General features: G+C 40.7%; 2 protein-coding genes across 2 annotated transcripts in view; one reads left to right on the top strand and one right to left on the bottom strand.

Annotated features, from left to right (window-relative positions):
* ARSK (arylsulfatase family member K) overlaps window positions 1-1558 on the bottom strand; it is a 60673-nt gene extending 59115 nt beyond the window's left edge. The window contains exon 1 of the mRNA XM_040241500.1: window positions 1361-1558. Coding sequence (XP_040097434.1) covers window positions 1361-1498 — 138 coding nt within the window. The 5' untranslated portion in view covers window positions 1499-1558. The remainder of the gene's footprint in view (window positions 1-1360) is intronic.
* Window positions 1559-1734: 176 nt separating this feature from the next.
* TTC37 (tetratricopeptide repeat domain 37) overlaps window positions 1735-14699 on the top strand; it is a 110417-nt gene continuing 97452 nt past the window's right edge. The window contains exons 1-3 of the mRNA XM_040241501.1: window positions 1735-1812; window positions 8572-8642; window positions 13751-13841. Of these exons, the coding sequence (XP_040097435.1) occupies window positions 13752-13841 (90 nt within the window). The 5' untranslated portion in view covers window positions 1735-1812; window positions 8572-8642; window position 13751. The remainder of the gene's footprint in view (window positions 1813-8571; window positions 8643-13750; window positions 13842-14699) is intronic.

The following is a 14699-nucleotide window of genomic DNA, read 5'->3' on the forward strand; positions in this document are numbered from 1 at the left end:
ATAACCCTTTCTATATATATCTGAATTTGACTTGCTAGTATTTTCAGGACCTTTTCTTCTATATTCATAAGAGATATTAATCTGCATCAAAATTTACATACACACATACAGAAAAATCTATGTGCTTATACTATACTAAAAACAAACAAACCCCAAATATTTCAGTCATCTTCGGAAGTTTCTAGGATATTGTGACATAACACGCAGATTCCCTTTAGAGTGAAAGATTACCTCTGCTGACGGTAGTTTGTCTTGCTCCAAATGGTGCCCCATTCTGGGTGCATTCCACAAATAATGGCCATCCAACATGAAAGGCCTGGTCACTGGAAACAGCTCTGAAGCATTATACTGGTTTGAGAACTACGCACAAGATCAGCTGAGGCCTCCACTGGGACAGGGGCAACAGTCAGTTCTCTTTTTGCACGATCCTGCTTCCTTCCCTTTCCCTTTAATCTCAAGGGCACTGATAATAAACTCATTCTTGTTACTCTCCAAGATTGCCTGTTAGGATCCTAAATTTAGATAATCATAAAGATTACTTTAAGTAATAATCTCAATAAATTCTAGGGGTATATCCAGATTATGTAACTTTAATCATCCTGGGTTATTTTATGAGGAAGGCAATACAACGTAATGATTAAAAGTGCTCTTTGCTGCCAGACATACGTAACACCAACAATCTATCTGACCACAGTGACACCCTGTCGTAATAAACTAATATTATATTTAGTAACCAAACATTTGTCCAAGCAGTAGTTTTAATATCATGGATAATACTAAAAATATCAGGTAATGTTAATATTTGTATTCTTTTTAGTTAATGGTTTGGGAAAGTTACAAAAAATGTTTAAGTCTGGGATTAAACAACAACAACAACACATACAGGCATACAGTTTATCCGGAATATAGGAGAATGGTCAAATTATGTCAACTAATGAATATAAATCAGCACTAACAGGATTATCAGACAACTGGGTAATAAAAGTACGTTGATCGCTGGAAAGCTAACAGGCTTTTACGTTGATGCAGAATGTTATTTTTCCCCAGAAGTGAATTAAGCGGGGATAGGGACTGAAAGTTTGTTAGTAATTTAATGGGCCAGCAAAGAAAAAAAAATTGTGAAGATGCGAATCGGAGTGCATTTACTAAAGTTTGTTTTTATGTATGTTACATGCATATCTATGTGGTGCACGTAGGTCTGTACGGGGCGCCAAGGTAAAATGCATTTGTTGCTTTGCATCAGGACAAAACGTGTTTAAAAGTCTCAGATTCTGCTCCCCAAAGCCTGCAAACAGGGGAAGGGTTGGGCCAACCGCGGCTGTGCGGCAGGGCGCCCCCTCCCCTGCCTTTCCATACTTACGAAGGAATCGCTCACGACTAGCACCACGTTAGGAGCATCGGGCCAAGCCTGAACTGCTCCCCGCCTCTGCCCACCTGCCCCGGGAGCTGGTGCTGCCAGCGCCGAGGCTGCAACCACCGACACCCACAGCAGCAGCATCTCTGCTAACTGGGAGCCTGGCCTCCGGGCGCTGAACCCCCCTCCCCCTCCCTCTAGGAAGTTCCTCGGAAGAAGAGGAGGGCGGGGATTGCTTTCACTCACAGAACTACAACTCCCATGAGGCTCGAGGCTAGCGCATGCGCACAGGAGGAGAGCCATCTCGCAACTCTCGTTAAGACCTTTTAATCAAATACCGAGCGAACTAAACCTCCCCCAGCCACTTCCAGTCACGTGATCGATCCTGGGGGTGAAATGCGCATGCGCTGCGCCTTCAGCTTGGGCGTATTGTAGTAGAGAAGCATCTCCTTCCGCAGGTGGGTTTTTTTTTTGTTTGTTTTTGGTTGCTGTCGCTTTTTGCAGAAGTTGAAGCCTGTCGGCCTGTGGAATTGTTACCTAGAGCGAGAAAGGATAGGGTGCCGGGGGTTGCCAGTTTGGCGCCGGGCGAGCCTGGCAGAGTGTCAGGCGAGACCGGGAGACGGTGAGGTGGCAGTCCGTCTGTCACTGAAGCTGAACCGGGCTGTTCCTTGTGGGGCGTCTGTCTGTCTGTCTGGACCGCCTCACGCGGGACGCGGGTCCCGTGAGGCGCCTCGAACACCTTCTCCCGAAGAGTATTTCCAGCCTGCCTGGTCCTCTTCCCCGCTTTTCCCGTGCAGTGATGAGCTCCGGAGGGGTGAGGGTTGCGGCCTATTAAGACAAGTTTCAGCTTTTGGAGTGAGGATGAGCTGAGGCGCCCTTTGCCTCCGGAGTGTGAAGGAGAGAAGAGCTGGACGGGCCCTCAGAGGACGAAAGGCTGGGCTGTCTGGCTTGTTCGAATAACCGACGTAGGTTCAGAATACCATTGTTCCGCTGCAGTGGTTTTTAAAAGATCTCTGGTTCTCTTGACTGTTGAACTCTTTTGGAGAAATCTGGGGGTTGGGGGGCGGGGGAGTAGATTTCTGGTCCCAGAGCCAAGTTCCTGATGTGTGTATTATAGTTTCAGGTGTATAATTTGTGCATCACATTAGTCGCTTTAATCTTTTGATGCGAAAAAGGAAGAGTTGTAGTGTTTCTTTCTGTGAAATCAGCTTTTCATACTAATATCTGACAGTGCTTTTTGCAGAAAATAATTACAGAAAGACACAGACTTATTTAATACTCGCAGGACGCTTATTATGCGCTGAGCATTATACTAGGCATTTATCGAGCACCTGTTGTGTGCCAGGTACTTTTATGTCGAGTATTTTCTGTTATCCCCACTTTCACCATTTTTTCAGCTAGGAAAGCTGAGACTTGGACAAGTTGAATGACTTGCCCAAGGTTACAGAGGGAATCAGTCTGAGTAGGACTTGAATTTGAGTAGTCTGCCCTGATTCATTGCGTTGCTGTCTCTAATTAACTGTAGGATGTCACGGCATTCCCATGAACACTAACTAATCTATGTTAGTGAAGCAGCGCTGTTAGGCAGGCAGCATGCTAAACATCTGTGGGAGCAGACAGATACAGAAACAGTAGTCCCTGACCGTAGATAACTTACACCCTAGGGAAAAACTGAAATAATAGTACAGCGTGAGAGGTAATACACATAGGCTCCCTCACAAACAGGATCTGTTTCAAATATTTGTTTTGAGTTAATTTGGAATATAGAGCACATTTTCTCAGAGAAACAATGTTGACTGACATTTAGAGTCATTAAAAATATATTTAAGTTTATCTGTGGGATAGTATTGATTTTGTGAACTCTTTACTCTCTGTGGCCTTGTTTTCTCAGGACGTGTATTCAGAGTTGCCGGTCAGGGTGAGTGGATCACATCTTTTTCTTCCTGGCTCTCCCTTTGGCAGTGTTAGTGGGAGCAGGTGCTATAGTATTTTGGAGCAAGATGGATATTTTAGGGCCCCGGATATATAGCTCTGGAAGACTCTAAGAGGCTTCTCGTCTTTCTTCTCCTCCAACATTCGGTTTGTCTACAGTATCCCTTCCAAGTGGATTGTGCAGTCTGTGCCTTTTCATCTCCAGGGATGGGAAACACACTTCTTTGAAGAGCCCATTCCATATTTTTATTGGTGTAATTATTAAAACCTCGTGTTTTGAGCTGAAGTCAGTCTCTGTATACCTTTGACCATTCATTAGTCCAGTTATCTTCACTTTTACATGAGTAATCGCTCCTTTTCAGCTACCCTTCTCACCTTCCCCCCAGGTTTCCCCCCTGCCCAGGCATTCCCAGTTCCTTTGGGTAATTATCTTGTAATTTCAGTTTGTTTTTGAACACTCTATTCTGGACATAAAGCATATTTGCTAACCAGTAACTTATCATATCAGTTCAGTTCAGTTCAGTCGCTCAGTCGTGTCCGACTCTTTGCAACCCCATGAATCGCAGCACGCCAGGCCTCCCTGTCCATCACCATCTCCCGGAGTTCACTCAGACTCACGTCTGTCGAGTCCGTGATGCCATCCAGCCATCTCATCCTTGGTCATCCCCTTCTCCGCCTGCCCCCAATCCCTCCCAGCATCAGAGTCTTCTCCAATGAGTCAGCTCTTCGCATGAGGTGGCCAAAGTACTGGAGCTTCAGCTTTAGCATCATTCCTTCCAAAGAAATCCCAGGGTTGATCTCCTTCAGAATGGACTGGTTGGATCTCCTTGCAGTCCAAGGGACTTTCAAGAGTCTTCTCCAACACCAATTCTTCGGCGCTCAGCCTTCTTTACAGTCCAACTCTCACATCCATACATGACCACAGGAAAAACCATAGCCTTGACTAGACGGACCTTAGTCGGCAAAGTAATGTCTCTGCTTTTGAATATACTATCTAGGTTGCTCATAAATCTTCTTCCAAGGAGTAAACGTCTTCTAATTTCATGGCTACAGTCACCATCTGCAGTGATTTTGGAGCCCAGAAAAATAAAGTCTGACACTGTTTCTACTGTTTCCCCATCTATTTCCCATGAAGTTATGGGACCAGATGCCATGATCTTCGTTTTCTGAATGTTGAGCTTTAAGCCAGCTTTTTCGCTCTCCTCTTTCACTTTCATCAAGAGGCTTTTTAGCTCCTCTTCACTTTCTACCATAAGGGTGGTGTCATCTGCATATCTGAGGTTATTGATATTTCTCCCGGCAATCTTGATTCCAGGTTGTGTTTCTTCCAGTCCAGCGTTTCTCATGATGTACTCTGCATAGAAGTTAAATAAGCAGGGTGACAATATACAGCCTTGACGTACTCCTTTTCCTATTTGGAACCAGTCTGTTGTTCCATGTCCAGTTCTAACTGTTGCTTCCTGACCTGCATACAAATTTCTCAAGAGGCAGGTCAGGTGGTCTGGTATTCCCTTCTCTTTCAGAATTTTCCACAGTTTATTGTGATCCATACAGTCAAAGGCTTTGGCATAGTCAATAAAGCAGAAATAGATGTTTTTCTGGAACTCTCTTGCTTTTTCCATGATCCAGCGGATGTTGGCAATTTGATCTCTGGTTCCTCTGCCTTTTCTAAAACCAGCTTGAACATCAGGGAGTTCACGGTTCACGTATTGTTGAAGCCTGGCTTGCAGAATTTTGAGCATTACTTTGCTAGCATGTGAGATGAGTGCAATTGTGTGGTAGTCTGAGCATTCTTTGGCATTGCCTTTCTTTGGGATTGGAATGAAAGCTGACCTTTTCCAGTCCTGTGGCCACTGCTGAGTTTTCCCAATTTGCTGGCATATTGAGTGCAGCACTTTCACAGCATCATCTTTCAGGATTTGAAACAGCTCAACTGGAATTCCATCACCTCCACTAGCTTAGTTAGTAGTGATGGTTTCTAAGGCCCACTTGACTTCACATTCCAAGATGTCTGGCTCTAGATTAGTGATCGCATCATCATGAGGCAATGGCACCCCACTCCAGTACTTTTGCCTGGAAAATCCCATGGACAGAGAAGCCTGGTGGGCTGCAGTCCATGGGGTCTCTAAGAGTCTGACCTGACTGAGCGACTTCACTTTCACTTTTCACTTTCATGCATTGGAGAAGGAAATGGCAACCCACTCCAGTGTTCTTGCCTGGAGAATCCCCGGGACGGCGGAGCCTGGTGGGGTCCCTGCCGTCTATGGGGTCGCACAGAGTCGGACACGACTGAAGCGACTTAGCAGCAGCAGCAGCAGCAGCAACTTACCATATCAGAAAAGGTGCTTTTGAGTTGTGTGTGCGTACCACTCTGTGTGCACATCTCTCGGTGTGTACCTGTGTGTGTATAGTGTGTTGCACTGAGGGAAGGGCTCCGTTATGTGTATGTTTCAGTCATCAGTTAAAGATCCTATATTAAGGGCTAATTGCTTTCGTGAAATACTTTGCAGTTTAGAAAATTGTTCACTTTAAAGTCTGGGTGTAGGTTTTGGTTCTTCATAGTCTTTTAGCGTCCAGCATACCAGCAGCACTGTATTCTGCCTTAAGAAAAGCACACATTGCTAAGAGTGCAGTTAGTGACTATGTGGAATAAATTCAGTATTGTCTTCACCTACTGTGATTCTGTGACTATTTATTGACTATCTGAGGTGTACCAGACACTGGGAAATAAAAGGGAGAATAGGAAAGTCTTTGTTCCTAAGGAACTTATACTCTAGTTGTGGGAAATACACACACACCTGTAAATTTAATAACTGTGTAAAAGATATAAAAAAGTACAGTTAGCTGCCAAACAAAGCCCCAAACCAGAAAATCCCAAATGGTACTTTGGAGAATGTTAGTGTATTTCACAATGTTAGTTGCTGTTCATTGAAATAAATGTTCCATGGTAATATAAGTTTCAGAGTTTCTAGGTTAAACTGTATTTGGGTCTTTACTGTAGAACTTCTCAGAGCCTTTAAAATGCACTGTGACTTTAAAAAAGTGATATATAGTGTGCAGTATTCACAAAACTGCTAGATATGGTAACACCTTTAAGCATGTTAATATTCCAAATATATCTGTGGAAATGTTAGTCTAGACAGTGAATGTTATAAGTTCAGACCTGTGTGAGATTTGTCTGAGAAGACTTTATGCTTGACGCTTGAATTTGGCCTTGAATTACACATAGCATTTGAGTAGACAGAGGGAAATATGAATAGGCTGAATGGGAGAAGTAAAGATGGAGATGTGAAAAGCATTGGCGAATGGTGGAAAAAGGAAATATGAGGTAACACTGAAAAGGGGATTCTTCCTTTCTCACTTTAGCTGATTGAAAATTACTGCATTTTGGTAGGGAAACTAAAAACAAACTGTAGTTGAGTAGAGTTTGGAAGCTGAAAGGTCATAATACTTGATAGATGTTGGATACATAAGGAACTCCGAAAATACGTTACCTTTATATAGGGATTTTTTGACTGGAGAGACAATACATTTGTTTAGAACATACGTGCATGCCCATGTCTGACTCTTTGAGACCCCAAGGACTGCAGCCCGACAGGCTCCTCTGTCCATGGAATTTTCCAGGCAAGATACTGGAGTGGGTTGCCATTTTCTGCTCCAGAACATAAAGCATTTGTCAAGCTGTAGTCTTTAGTATTTGTGTAGTAACTAATTTAAAGAGGATACTTGTGTTTGGTGATAGCCATTTTTTGAGGAACATAGACAAGAAGGTTACTTCTTGAGGGATCAAGGAAGATAGGATTGGGGGTTTTAAATGTGTATTAAAAGTGTAGAATAACCACTGTGAGTTAGGAGTGGGAGGAAAGTGGTGAAGTTGACTGAGAGGGTGGTAAGGGCTAAGGCCTGCAGAACTCGCAGATACTGTGTCGGCTACTCCATCTATGTACATATCAGGTAAGTGATGTCCTCACTTTACCAGTGAGGAAATAGACTGGGACGTGAAGTAAGGTGCCCAGGATCTGTGGAGGCTTGAATCCAGATCTGTCTTTGTTGACTTGGTGGGTGCATGTGGCAGAATGAAGGGGCTGACAAAACCTTGGATATTTTCTGAGAACAGAGTTGGAATGACTGAGGTAATCAGTAAAATCAAGTTGAGTGAGGAGGGTAATCATTTGTAGCTGAATAGGGGCTTAAGGAAGTTAGTGACATGGAGAGTCAGGTTTTAACATTTATTTTACCTCCCCGCTTCTTGTTTAACTTTTATTTTACTTTCCTAGACATTGTGAGGATCACGATACTTTTTCTTACCAGTAAGACCCTCTTTTGTGGAACTAACCCTTCTATTTAAATAGGTTTATCACTAGTGCATGGTTTGTCAAACTTACTATTTCTTACTCACCTCCACCTGCTTCACCTAAGTTTTGTTCATTTCCTAGTTCTACAGAAGCATTTTTTTCCCTTTATTCCATTTTTTAAAACCACCTCTATTCTCTCCAGGAAGCATTCTAGGTTAATTTTGTTTGACAGAATCCATTCCAGAGATAGTATCAAAAGATACTTGGAATTTGTAGTCATGTAGAATTTGTGTTAGTATTTCAGATGGCTATTTAGATGGATTATTAATATCTAAAAAAAGTTTGGTTTGTTTAATTAAATTTACAAACTAGTTGCCTGATGTGGGCAGCTTTTTTTCACATTTAGAATTCTTTATGTGGCTTAGAACAAGATTCACTTCAGTGTAATTAGGTTGCAAATTGGGAGTAAGTAAGTGCCCTTAATGGAGAAGGAAATGGCAACCCACTCCGGTGTCCTTGCCTGGAGAATCCCATGGACAGAGGAGCCTGGCGGGCTGTAGTCCATGGGGTTGCAAAGAGTCGGACACGACTGAGTGACTAACCCACACACAAGTGCCCTTAATTGTTCTAGATTTAAAACAAAGTGAAGAAGTAGATAATATTCTCTTCTGCCTCAGTTTTTTACATTGAAGTCAGTGTATTTTGAGTTTCTGTAATTTTTTCTAAATGTGATTGCTTATGGAAGTTTCTTTTATCACCTTGAGGCCATGGGGACACAGTTTAGACCAATTCAGAAATTTGGAGATTATAATTAATATCTTTTTGGGAAAGAAAGAAATTGGAAAATTGTATGTAATTATTTCTCATGTTTTAAATTATAAATTATGAAAATTGAACCTGAATCTGATGTGTTAAAAAATTCAACGTGTTTTGGGTGGTGTATGTTACCTTTTTTATGTGCCTAACTATCTTGTGTTTTACTTAATCTAGATGGATAAACATTTAAGGAACAATCTGAAACTCAGGTAACAAAGAAGATAGTTTGTGATAATAGGTAAAAGGTAAGTGTCTAGAGTGCTAAATCATAGGTAGTTAGACTCCACTTTTACTTAATGACTGATATTAACAATTCTTTTGAGAAGAAAGGTTAAATGGTGTGGGTTATCATCCCAAATTATAGGTCATCACAAAGCACCTTTAGACTTTTGCAATTAGATTTAAAGGTGTCATTTTTTTTGCTTTTTTGTAATTAACTTCCATTGTTGTTATCGTTACTGTTTTTTTTTTTTTTCCTTCTTCTTATTTTTGCTTTGTGGAATGTTTGTATCTGGCACTGCTGAATGTGGCTTCAATTTCCATAGCTTTAGCTTGGGTGTGTAGGACATATCAGTTCATGTACCTATCATCTAAATGTTAGTTTTGAGGTATATCATTGTCTTTTGGCATGGTTGTCACTTTGTAACTTTTTATTAGGTGCAGTTGTTGCTTTTTATGCTTGATATTTTGAATCAAAACCCTTTTAGTGGTGATAAAAAAAACAAAACAAAACACCCTTCACTGAGTGAGAATGTGCTAAATATACACTTTTCTTATCATTGAGATTGAGGATAAAAAATGGGAGAGGTATAGGATAAAGTTTGTGGGGCTATGGAAGAATATTAAAGATACTTGTAAAAGGGCTGGGGTTTTCTTTGAAGTGTTGGAAATGCTTGGAATAGAGGGAAGTATCCCAAACAGAGGAATATGAGGTTATGTGGAATCCTTGTGAGTAGTAGATTTTTACTCTGTGAAATGGGTAGATGCTTAGTGCTCTATAAAGCTTTGTGAAGAAAATGACTGAATGAGCCTCTTCGTTCTCCGTAACACTTCCTAAAAAAGAGAAAGACATTTTCAGGGTTAGAAAGAGGGCTAGAAAGGCAGATTGTCTTTCAGAAAAATATAATCCCCTGAAACTAATATTTATTTATATATATGCATTAGATTTTGGTGAAGAGAGAAGGTGTTAGTGCTAGCTTGTTATGCTAAATGCCAAATCAAATGAACAAGGGATTGGAGGAGAACAGAGGATTCCACTGCAGCAACATTTGTTGTTCAGTCGCTCAGTTGTGTCCAACACTTTTTGACCCCATGGACTGCAGCACAGCAGGCTTCCCGGTCTTTCACTGTCTCCCAGAGTTTGAACAGACTCATGTCTTTTGAGTCGATGATGCCATCCAACCATCTCATCCTCTGTCGTCCCCTTCTCCTCCTGCCTTCAGTCTTTCCCAGCATCAGGGTCTTTTCCAATTAGTCAGCTCTTCGCATCAGGTGGCCAAAGTATTGGAGCTTCAACTTCAGCTTCAGTCCTTCCACTGAATATTCAGGATTGATTTCCTTTAGGATTGGCTAGTTTGATCTCCTTGCTGTCCAAGAGTCTTCTCCAACACCACAGTTTGAAAGCATCAATTCTTCGGCGCTCAGCCTTCTTCATGGTCCAACTCTCACATCCATACATGACTACTGGAAAAACCATAGCCTTGACTAGACGGACCTTTGTCGGCAAAGTGATGTCTGTGCTTTTGAAAACACTGTCTAGATTCATCATGGCTTTTCTTCCAAGGACCAGGAGTCTTTGAATTTCATGGCTGCAGTCACTGCCCATAGTGATTTTGGAGCTCAAGAAAATAAAGTCTGTCACTGTCTCCATTGTTGCCCCATCGTTTGCCACAAAGTGATGGGACCAGATGCCATGATCTTCATTTTTTGAATGTTGAGTTTTAAGCCAGCTTTTTCACTCTCCTTTTACCTTCATCAATAGGCTCTTTAGTTCCTCTTCACTTTCTGCCATAAGGGTGGTATTATCTGCATATCTGAGGTTATTGATATTTCTCCCAGCTATCTTGATTCTGGCTTGAGCTTCATCCAGCCTGGCATTTTGCATGATGTACTTTGCATGTAAGTTCAATAAGCAGGTTGACAATATATAGCCTTGATGTACTCCTTTCCCAGTTTGGAACCAGTTCATTGTTGCATGTCCAGTTGTAACTGATGCTTCTTGACCTGCCTACAGGTTTCTCAGGAGGCAAGTAAGGTGGTCTGGTATTCCCATCTCTTTAGGAATTTTCCATTGTTTGTTGTGATCCACACAAAGGATTTAGCGTTGTCAGTGAAGCTGAAGTAGATGTTTTTCTGGAATTTCCTTGTTTTTTCTGTGATCCAACAGATTTTGGCAATTTGATCTCTGTTTCCTCTGCATTTTCTAAAACCAGCTTGAACATCTGGAAGTTCATGGTTCATGTATTGCTGAAGCCTGGCTTGGAGAATTTTGAGCATTACTTTGCTAGTATGTGAAATGAGTGCAAATGTGCAGTAGTTTGAACATTCTTTGGCATTGCCTTTCTTTGGGATTGGAATGAAAGCTGACCTTTTCCAGTCCTGTGGCCACTGCTGAATTTTCCAAATTTGCTGGCCTAGTGAGTGCAACACTTTCACAACATCATCTTTTAGGATTTGAAATAGCTCAACTAGAATTCCATCACTTCCACTAACTTTGTTCGTGGTGATGCTTCTTCCTAAGCCCCACCTGACTTCATACTCTAGGATGTCTGGCTCTAGGTGAGTTATCACACTATCATGGTTATCCGGGTCATTAAGACCTTTTTTTGTACAGCAAGAGTAGATGTAATTACCTGTGAAGGCATGTCAGGTTATAGAAGGTTATTGAACATTTGAATTGGCACCCAAGAGAAGAACAGAATTTGTTTCATATGGTCTTTAAAAATAACCCACTTTGAGGCATTTGACAGCTCCATGTTGGCTGCTCCATTTAAGTCCAGATTTATCTGTCTTGTTTTCAAAGTCTTATGTAAACTGGTGCTCTACCTACCCAGCCTAATTTTCTTCTGTTCTTCATCAAGTCCTTCCTCTTCCATTCAGCCTGGCTTCCTTATTGTTTCCTACACGTTCCACACTCATTCCTCCCTCTCCAACTTTGCTAATGCAATGCCTCTGGCTGGAGTAATTGTCCTTCTTCCCTCCATTCTCAGCTCCTTTCTCCACATCGTAGCTGTTGATTACTTCACATCACACTTCTGTCTTCTACACTCGTATTGCACTTGCACTCATTAGCCTTAGTTTAGAATTTGATTCTTCAGTGACTCAGATGCCCGAGGTCTTTCTCTGGATTGGGATCATATTCTCCAGAGCAGAGGCCTGCCTTTCTGTGTCTTCTGTCAAAGGCAGTGTATAGCTTGGGAGCTGCACGCTTTGTTAGTGCTGCTTGGTTCTGCTTTATTCAGAAGTGCTTTTACTTGTATGTTGGGTGATAGAAAAGATGGTGATCTTTGTCCTGGAAAAGTTGCATTCTTCTGTTTGCTTTTGCTTAGCCTTATCTTGAAACTGTTTTTGTTCTTTTTCAACTTGGGTATCTCTTGATTTTTTTTCTCCTTGGATGTCTCTTTTTATCCCTTTCTGTCGGTCCAGATTCATTGTCATCATCACTGTCAATCCCTTCTTTCAGTCTGCAGGTTTATCTACCAAAGATAACTTAGGTGTGAGAAATAGAATGTTGCATCAGCACACAGACTTGGTTGCTTCAAGCAAGATTTGCAGATTGTATAAAAATCCTTCTGATGTTTTACATCTGTAAATTTATGCCAGTATCATTTCAGGTAACAGAGCAGTGTCCAAAATAAGAGCATATGAAATATGTTGCTTTAATTGTCTAATTATTGTAACTAGGCAAAAAACCCCTTTTCTGTCTATTTAGGAAATCTCGTTTTGGCCATAGATAAATTGATATTTTGATATTTTAATTTTTGTATTATTTGAATCTAAACTTCTTTAAGTCAAAAGGATTTTTTTTTTTTTAATTCTCTGGCTTCTTAAATTTCTTTCATCTTATACTTGTGCCTCAGCCTGTTTGGATGTAAAGAACTGTCAGCTACCATGTCAGTGAGCCATCTTCTTTGTTCATTTTGCTGCCTTGAGCATCAGTGATCTGTAATGACCTAATATGTACATAGCTTTGTTTTACATTCTTGAGGTTAGAGTTCAATAGAGTTGGCAAAAAAAATACAAATGTTTCTTTTTTCAAGACAAGTTGTGATTGAATTTGACTGGTTTACTGGTAAATGGAATAAGTTGTGACATCTTAAAATATGTTAGTTTATTTAAGATTACACTAATATATCTTCAGTGAATATTTTGTCTACAAATTGAAGTATCTATGGCTGAAATTAGTATACAGTCTTCTTGAATATTCCTTGCCTTTATTTAAGTATAAACATTACATTTACTTCTCTTCAAAGAATACTATGTTACAGGGAATACTAGACTACTGTCATCCTAAAGAAATCCTTACTGTGAAAAAAGTTAAGATCCTGATTTATATTTTATAGAAACTAACATCAAAACAGAATGCTTTCATAAACTTACATCATAGTGACTGAAATTTATTTGTGTTAATGTTTTTATTCTGTGACTTGGATTTATGTTAGTATTTGCTTTGTGTAGAACTCTATTGAGGGTGGTGTGTGCTTTGGATCCTGGCCCATAAGATCATCTGTGTTTTAGCCTACTATATGGAGAATGCGTATAATTCAAATACAATGCAGTTTCAGCAAATGTTTGTTAATATATACGGTTTGTCAGATACTAGCTATTGAGGACGCAGCAGTTAAGCAACAGCAACAACCCGATAGCAACAGATTAAAAGTCCCTGCCTACATGGGGCTTATGTTCTGGTGAGGTTGGGAAACAGATAATAAATGGATAAGTATATAATATATTAGATGGTGTTAAGTGCTTTGAAGAGAAATAAATGCAGTGTTAAAGAGATAGTTAGAGAATATTGAGTGGTTGGGAATTGGAAGAAGAAAGGTTAAAATTTTAAATAGTGTGGCCAGAGAAGGTTTCATTGAGGAAGTGACGTTTGAGTAAAAATCTGAAGGGATGATCTGACTTTCTGTTTTTTAAACATAAAAAAATATGTTTATTTTAAGAGGAAAGAGTGCTCCATGTGGAAGGAATTACGCATCCCTTTTTCAGAGGGTAAGTTTGTTCAGTTTGTTGGGAGTGTTACAGTTAGGCAGGTATCATTGTAGTTTCATTCAGGCTGAAATTAGTATATCGTCCTCTTGAATAGTCCTTTGCCTTTATTTAAGTATAAACAGGCTTTTTGTTTTGACAGAATGTCCAGCAAGGAAGTAAAGACTGCTCTGAAAAGTGCTAGAGATGCAATCAGAAACAAAGAATACAAAGAAGCTTTGAAACATTGTAAGGTAACTAATACATATTTTTTCCTTCCAGGACAGAAACAGCTGTAAGCATCACTGATTTGTAATATGTGAATCATTTCTGTCTGAATACAACGAAAGTGGTCAGGTCTGTTAGTAGAACCATTAATGTGGTTGTGCCAGGATAAGTTACTTCTACCACTTACTTTTGTCTTTCTCTCTATTGGTAACTTGTCAAAGCCAAGTTCCCCAAACCTGAATGTCTCTTAGCTGCCTTTGATGGGTTGTACTGTGGAACACTATTGTATCTTAAAGATTTCCTTCTTTAATGGTATGTCGACGGGAGAATCCGCTTGGTGTGTGGTTGTGAGCATTAGGATTCTGAAGCTCCTTTCTGTGCTGATGGAAATGTTCGCGTCCAGAAGGAGGAACTGAAGGTGCAGGAGAGATGCAGGCTGGCAGTAGGAGAGCAGTCCCTGGGAGGGTGAGTGAAGATGGGGTCCAGAGCTTGAGAACAGGGCCTTTGACACTTCTTCTGTCTAAACAGGAGGGAAGATAGATACAGATCCATAGCCATCAGGTTTGTAGATTGGGTGGTGGTGGTGGGAAGATAAATGTCCCCCTCTGATGGCTCCTGTCTTCTTAGGTATAAGCTAAGGCTGAAAGAGGAGTTGTGTAGGAGGCTTGAGACAAAAGAAGGTATGATATAGTTGTCATTCACCATGAGAGAGGAAATTTATTAGTAAGGATTAGCAGGATTACCAGACTCTAGTCAGTGTCCTTCTGAAAATTTCATGTTATTAAAGTGAAATCAGTGTATTCAGCTGTGTAGTTTCTTCCTTCATGTCACCCTTCTCAGGCTTGGAGATGGACATGATGAATTCAATATATAGGTAGTAAGAA

This window comes from Oryx dammah, unplaced genomic scaffold (assembly GCF_014754425.2).
Source record: "Oryx dammah isolate SB20612 unplaced genomic scaffold, SCBI_Odam_1.1 HiC_scaffold_5, whole genome shotgun sequence".
NCBI classification, from domain to species: domain Eukaryota; kingdom Metazoa; phylum Chordata; class Mammalia; order Artiodactyla; family Bovidae; genus Oryx; species Oryx dammah.